Source organism: Cannabis sativa, chromosome 5 (genome assembly GCF_029168945.1).
Source record: "Cannabis sativa cultivar Pink pepper isolate KNU-18-1 chromosome 5, ASM2916894v1, whole genome shotgun sequence".
NCBI lineage: Eukaryota > Viridiplantae > Streptophyta > Magnoliopsida > Rosales > Cannabaceae > Cannabis > Cannabis sativa.
In genome coordinates this window covers 37,516,845-37,525,135 of record NC_083605.1, presented here as the reverse complement: position 1 = coordinate 37,525,135, position 8,291 = coordinate 37,516,845, and the positions used below count along the sequence as shown (strand labels likewise).

Below are 8,291 nucleotides of genomic sequence, written 5' to 3'. Positions count from 1 at the left end.
ACTGTACGGACAGTTCTGCGATCGCAGAAAAATATCAGCACAGCCCCGATTTTGTCAAATCTTCAAAAAATCATAACTAATTCAAATAAAATCCAAATTAAGTTCTGTAAAAGGCTAACTTGCTTAATTTTTTCCATACTATCCAATAAAAATAATTCCAGAAACGAAATCACAATTATTTTTCACGAAAATTTTACAAACATCAATCAATCATCAAATAACACTCAATACAACATGATACCATCCAAAGAACATACAAACAATCCTTTTAAAGTCCAAATTTCTTGCAAGTAAATCAATTACCATGGCTCTGAGGCCAGTTGTTGGAAATTATTTTACCAGGATCTTAGATCTACTCACAAGTATGTTTATTAACACCCTAAATATGAACTTTCTAAAACGATGAAATAAACACATATAAAGTTTAAGAAACCTTACATTGGGTGCAGCGGAATAATATGACTCCTTCCGTTCAGATATCTAGCCCTTGATTCCTTTCTGTAGCAGAGCATTATCAATATCTGAACCTGGATCTCCTTCTCTGAATCTTTTATGCTGAAACTCCTTTGCTGATGATCTTTCTTCACGATCTTCCTCACTATGATTGAGGTATTGCTTGATGTGTGTGGGCACTACTCTAATCACTAAGGATTTCGAAATTCTAAGGAAGAAGAGAGAGAGTGGTCAGCTAAAGATAGGGAGAGAGAAAGGCTCAGGTTTTTCTCTGAAGGAAAAATAGAAAATTTAAGTGTAATTTTCCTGAAGCCTTCACTATCTATTTATAGCATTCCACTAGGGTTAGGTTTGAATTATTTGGCATTAAAATAATGAAAAAATCAGTTTAAATTTCCTACAAAAGTGGCTGGCCCTATACAAGTGGATTTGGGCCTCACTTTTTACAATTTTGCAGTTTTATCTTTTCTCCATCTGATTTTCTCAAAAACGCCAATTTTCTAATTCAACCATTTAAATGCGAATTCTAACTATTTAATAACTATAAATAATTATTAAATAATATTGTCATTTATCATATTTATTAATTGAACCATACAAAGTATCATAATTAACAAATATGCCCCTAAAACTCTTTCTTTACAATTTCGCCCTTACTTAGTGAAAATTCACAAATAGACATAGTCTAATTTGAGAATTATAATTGATTAATCAAAACCAATTATATGAGTCTTACAAGCAATATTATCTCAACTAGTGGGGGGACCATGGGTCTATATAACCGAGCTTCCAATAAGTAGATCAAGAATTTAGCACTAAAATTCACTGACTTATTAATTCTTCGTTGAATCCACGCATAGAACTTAGAATTGCACTCTCAGTATATAGAATGCTCTATATGTTCCACCATATAGACACATCATTAGTTATCAATTGTTATAATCCTAATGTGATCAATGATCCTCTATATGAATGATCTACACTGTAAAGGGATTAAATTACCGTTACACCCTACAATGTATTTATTCCTTAAAACACTTGACCCCGTATAAATGATATTTCAGCTTATGTGAAATGAGTACTCCACCATTTATGTTCGTTTGGTCAAGCTCGAAGGAGATCATCCTTTGCTTACTATTTGCCAGATAGAAGCTATAGATTCCATGTTTAAGCTAGCGCTCCCACTCAATTGCACTACCGTGTTCCCAAAATGTACGTATCACCCTGACCTAAAAGTAGGCTTAACTAACAAATCAAAGAACACGAATAGCCTTTCAAGATTGAGCCTAATCATAACAGGATTAAGAACATTTGATCTAGGATCAACTAGGCGATATTGACTTGAATAGATATTACGGTAAGTTTAATAAATCTAAGTCAAAGTTCAATATCGGTCCCTTCCGATGTATACTCCATGCATCCAACCTGAGCTTTACTTTAACCAATGCTCTGGAAAGAACATAGCACTTCTCCAAATGCAAGTAAACTCTGTTGTAGATTATCATATCAGTAAAACCCTATGTCTGATAAATCTAGGAAACTTTATTCACATAGTCATGTTTACTTTCCAATGTGTTGACGGCACAATAAACAGGATCAAGTATGTGAAAAGGGTTTCAGATGAATCTATACATTATGTACATATAATCATGAAATAAATCATGTGAACCATGCAACATTAAATGTTATTTCTGATCTATATTAATAAGTAAATCTGATTATATTGAAATGAGTTTTATTTAGGGCATAAAACCCAACAATATAATCATGACATAAATCATGTGAACCATGCAACATAAAATGTTATTTCTAATCTTTATTAATAAGTAAATCTTATTATATGAAATGAGTTTTATTTAGGGCATAAAACCCAACAACATATTCCCAGCAGATACAAAATAGGAAATACATGACCTATACTGTAGGTATCTTAGGAGTTAGGTGGAATAATCTTTTATCCCATCTTGATTGATGTGATTCCTCATAGAGTAGTCGTCACTAGCCTTATCGATCATAGTGTAATAGATGACAAAGGAGGGTTACGCGATCTGTCATGTCGTTTATGGAGAATTCAATACGTCTTCCCCCATGCAGCATTAAATGCGAGGTGACAATAGATTCCAGTACCTCCCGGACCTGCCTTAGCAGGTCTTTGGCCTCCGGGACCATAAAGACACTCTTTGTGTCTTCTCTGGGAGACCCCTTTCCTGAGTCACTCTTCCCTCGTCTAAGACTTAGCTTATTTTCATAACTGCTGGTCTTTTCGGTTCTACGTGTCATCCTTATCCAGATCCACGTATTTTGGGCAAAATCAAGGGCAACAGGGTTCAACCCGAAACCCGATGGTCCTTAAAACTTAACTCGCGAACGGCGAACCCGTCTGATAGGGGTACCGTGTTCAACGTGACCCGCCATAATATTTTATTTATTTATTATTATTTTTTTTAAATTTGCGGGTGAGCTGGGTCGGGTCCGGGTGGGTTGCTTGTCCGGTTCGAACGCGCTATGTTCAATCCTAAAGTATACTACCTTAGTCTATATATCTTATTTATTTATATTATTTTATTTTGATATTTCAAGTCTTAATTAATGATACAACGGTTTTTATCTCAAAAAAAAAAAAAGTCTGAATTAGTGATTTTTCTTTTTAACCCCTTCAGAAAAAGACAGTTCAACACAAGACTGCTGATTTGTTATTAGTCTTTAACTAAACAATACATAAAAATTCAAGGCTTCAATGGTTTTATACGTTGTTAATTGGTTATTCAAGTAGTTCAGTCAGTACCAAAATTATTCGCCAAATAATTAGTTAAGCGAAAATCATTTCATGCACATTGAAATTATGCTTTGAAGAAATTATTTACTGATATCGATTCTAACGGCGTTCATTTTTTTTTTTTTTGGTATCTTTAGACACCTTAGGTTTTGACTCACTGCTGTGGGTGTCGTAAATATTTAGTAAATGAAATTATAATTAGTACATAACTGTTTCATTTTCCAAAAAGAAAAATAAGGATCACTGCTGGTTTTAAATAATATATATATATATGTCATATAATTAATTAGTGTAAAGAAGGAAATTTCTATTATGAGTACATACATTGAAACCAAAAACCCAAAATATAATTAATGAGGCTATAATAAGCTAGTCCAAAACAAAAATAAGTACATTTATATTGTATAATTAAATAAAAAAAATAAGGGCGGAAAAGCCGCTTGAACCAACCGACAGACAAGGAGAAGCATTGAGTTAGTTTTCTTGGCTTGGAATTGAAGGGATATGAATAGGTATGGCAGTTAGAACCACTCTCTCTTCTCTCTTGCGCTCTTTCACTCACTACTCATTCTTTCTCTCTCTCATTATTTTTTTTCACTCTCTTAGACACATGTTCATCATAATAAACATTGCTATTTTAAAAAAATTAGCATCAGACAATATCACTGAATGTGCGGACATCCTTAGCCTTAGAGCTTTATGTTGTTTCGACTCGGCGGCGCCACCAGTATACTACACGGTCGTGGAAAAAGTCTCTTAGCCTTCTCCCTCCTCCCACTTGTCACACAATTATACACTATGTACTCTCAGTCCTCTCAATGAAACTCTCTCTCTCATCCACAAATTTCACAGGAACCAATACTCCAACTAAAAACAAGGAGACTACTGGTGCCTCTTATTGTTATTATTATTATCACCATTTGTTTTTTTAACACCATACAACTCAACACCACCTTTCACTACAATAACAAACTCCTCTTCATCTCTCTTCCATTATCACAATATATACTACTATCTCTCTCTTTGTTTCTTTACTATAAAAATTTGAAGACGATTTGTTTTTGTATATTTATTTAATAAATAGATATATATTAATCGATAGATGTATGCATGGCTTTGATTGTGGACAAGCAACAACAACAAACAAACTTGAAGCACTTCTGTAGAATTTGCAAGAAAGGTTTTGGGTGTGGGAGAGCATTGGGAGGGCACATGAGAGCTCACGGAATAGGCGACGAGAGCAGCCACCTGGACGAAGATGACGCCGCTAGCGATTGGGAGGAGAAGCTTGCCTTGGGCGACATTCCGGCTACCAACAAGCGAATGTATGCCTTGAGAACCAACCCTAACAGGCTGCGGAGTTGCCGGGCCTGTGAGAATTGCGGCAAGGAATTCATGTCATGGAAATCTTTTCTTGAGCACGGTAAATGTAGCTCCGAAGATGCCGAGTCTCTCCTATCTTCACCAGAGTCCGACGGTGATGAAACGGGCCGAGGGAGGGGCTGCAATTGGTCAAAAAGAAAAAGATCATTCAGAGCAAAAGTTGGGAATTTGGTAATAAATAACTCCTCTCATATTTGTCCTTCTAGTGAGGATGAAGACTTAGCCAATTGCTTGATGATGTTATCGAATGCTGCTGTTTATCCTTTAACGGCCGCTGAGCCGGAGGAGTCTTGTGCTTCGGCAAGCAGAGAAGAAGAGCAAATTCGAAGAAACACCATCAGCTTCAACATTGCACCAATATCATTTAGGCTTCCGGTTGAGAATAATCGCAATCTTAATAATAGTAACATCAAAGCCAAAGCAGTAGCCAAAGGTAATTTGTTCGAGTGCAAGGCATGCAAAAAAGTCTTCAATTCCCACCAAGCTTTAGGCGGACATAGAGCCAGTCACAAGAAAGTGAAAGGCTGTTTCGCTGCCCGGCTAGACAACGTCCAACTGGATGATAGCCTTCCCTCCGTCATGGCCGATGATGATGCTATCACCCAGGACGAATTTTTCCCTACCAAATCAAATTCAACCTTACAATTGGATCATCACCACCGCTCCAATTCCCCAATAGCCTCCACATCCAAACGAAAATCAAAGGTTCATGAGTGTTCCATATGTCACCGAATTTTCTCTTCCGGACAAGCTTTAGGAGGCCATAAAAGGTGCCATTGGATCACATCCAACACTACTGCTGCAGCGGACACTTCAGCGGCTTTGTCTAAGTTCCAACAGTTTCAAGAAAGCATGGAACTACAAATTCATCATCATCAAAGCCGGCTAAGGAGACCCAAGTTCGAGGGTAATGCTGATGATAATGATAAAGATGAAGCCCTTGATTTGAAACTGGACCTCAATTTGCCGGCACCAGGGGGTGGTGATATGGCAAGATCAGCTAGAACAGATCATCACCATGGGATCAGTAGAGCGGTAGTAGTACCAAGCTTTGAGATGTCAACAGAGATTTACCTGCAGCCGTGGATGGGGCCAGCGAAAGACGATCATCAAGAAGATAATCATCATCAACACCATAGAGAAGTTGACAATTACGTGATTAACAAGGAAGAACACAACAACAACAACAACAACAACAACGACAACAGTAATAACATCATTATTAACACAAACAACAACAACAACAATACTACTAGTAATGGAACTTATACTATGCAGAATAATATTATGGTGGAAGATGAAGCTGACAGTAAGGTGAAATTAGCAAAGCTAAGTGAGCTTAAGGATATTAACGTTAATGAGGGTTCCTCTCCCTGGTTGCAGGTAGGGATTGGTTCAACGATTGATGTTGTTGGAGTTGGCCCTTAATTAAAAGTGAGGACTTTTCTCCATTTTTCACTTCTCCTTTCCATTTTTTTTTAAATATATTGAGAAACTGTATAATTAGAGTACTTAATATAGTTCATATAATTGCTACAAAAAAAAATTTATATGTATACAGTTCATATATAATTAAATACTTTATTATTAATTCTTGTTAATTTAAATTATTGTAAATGTTGGTTGGGACAACGGGCCCAATCTGATCATCCAAACTTATACCAGTCATCAATGTATTCTTAATAAAAGAAAAAAAAAAACAAATTGTATTTATTTGATTCTTTATATAAGGGTGATCCATACAAACATATTATACATAATATTTAATACATCTTGGTGTTCTTGAGCGATATGAGTTCAACACATATATTATATATAGAAATGTTAAAAAGTACTTGTGATTTATGGCTAATACTTTTTTAAATGTGAATATCAAGTAAGTATCGGTTATAGATAGTTTAATTTAAAGAAATATTACTAATCAATTACAAAGGGACATGTCTAAAAGTGCTAGAGATAAATTATGTGTAATAACAATGTTCTATTATATATTATACAAAAATATATTACGGTATTAATTATTTGGCTAATAATTAGTAAAGTGTGTGTTTTCTTAATTTAATTCTATTATTAATTAGGAAATTAAGTCGCGTTTACTTTTATAAATTTTTTATTTTACTTATTGAGTTATATAATCTAAATTATAACATTTTGATGTATTGTATTATAAACAAAGTAATAGTATTAAAATTAGAAATGTATAATTTGCTATTTTAAAAATATATAGAAAGATAGTGATATTGTTTTGGACAAATACTAAAAATAATGAAATTAACATATAAATTTTTTCTATGTTCACATCTTGGCTTCAACAAAAAGGAGGTCGAATCAGATTCTCAACAAGTTATCCATATACAGCAGAAGAGAAACTTGTTCTTGGCTGAGTTTAGCCTAATTTTTAAAGATATTTATGCTATTTGTAACCATATTAATGTTTCTAAGTGTCTCTTTTATAATCGTTCTGCGAACTCTTTAGTTATCAATCTTTTTAAACTTGTACTGTCTTTAGATATGGCAAGAGTGTGGTGGCTGGGTTTACCATGTGTTCTTTGATAATTGGTGTTGAAATCCTATTTTGTTTTAATTTTATACGCTTAACTCCTAATCTTTTTGGGTGAAAAAACCCTCTTAACTTCGCTTTTTTTTTTTTTTTTGCAAATTTGAGTCGCCAATAAATTTTCCCCGTTGAATACTAACTGGATTACCACTGTGTACACATGTGTATACGTGACTTATTTTTATTGGCTTCGAAGTTCTACTATCACGTGTAAACAGGTGTGCAATCCCAATTAACATTTGAAAGTAAAATTTAGCTGGCAACTTAAATCAATATATATAAAGGAAAGTTTTAAGAGAGTTGAGGTGGCTTTCTATAAAGATAGTATTATCATCTTTCTATTTTATGGTGGTTTTAAATTTTTTTAATTATTTTTTTTTTGCCTCTGCCATGAGTCTCTTCCTTTCTGCGTATGGCATCGCCACTCCCTTTGGCAGCATCCACTAATTCGGAACTTAATTTGAAAATCATATTTCGACCCGGACGTTTTCAGGATGCCCCTAATAACCAACGAATGGCAAGTGTTTTTCCTTGTGTGGATCATATTTCAGTGGGAACCTGATGAGCCAATCCACCTACACTAAATTAAAAATAAATAATTAAAAGAAATTAATCATCAATGACTTATAGTATTCTAAAACATGGCTTATAGTATTCTAAATTAAAAATCATTTATATATGGTGATTAAAACATTATAACATACGTATTAACTATTTGAATTCTACCATTAAAAATAAAAACTATTTGTATTCTTTGTATTTATTTATGAGACTTTTCATCTCTTCACCATTTGCCTTACTATGTATATGTATATCCTACTATTGTTCAACAACATGAAGAAATAAAAACCTAAAGACTATCACATATATACCATAACAATATATATTTTAGAGCGCATGATTTTTTTTTTTTTTTAAAAAAAAAAAATTATCCTATGGGATTAGGAAGAGCGTCAAACTATTGGTATGGTTATGATTAATAAGGTATGCATTTTCTATTTTCTATTAGTATTTTTAAATATGTCATATGTTGGGCTTTGTGCATTAAATAAAACTCTATTTCAATGTAATTTTTATCATTTAATTATCAACAAAGAGACAGAAGTATTTTCATCACTTATT

The 8,291-nt window shown here is 33.9% G+C and overlaps 1 protein-coding gene across 1 annotated transcript; it reads left to right on the top strand.

Moving 5' to 3' along the window:
* The first annotated feature begins 3,878 nt into the window (after nucleotides 1-3,878).
* Nucleotides 3,879-6,066, top strand: LOC133038583 (zinc finger protein ZAT4-like). The gene has a single exon (XM_061116733.1). It carries the CDS (start codon nucleotides 4,340-4,342, stop codon nucleotides 6,038-6,040), a length of 1,701 nt encoding a protein of 566 aa, XP_060972716.1. The 5' UTR covers nucleotides 3,879-4,339; the 3' UTR covers nucleotides 6,041-6,066.
* The last annotated feature ends 2,225 nt before the right edge of the window (nucleotides 6,067-8,291 follow it).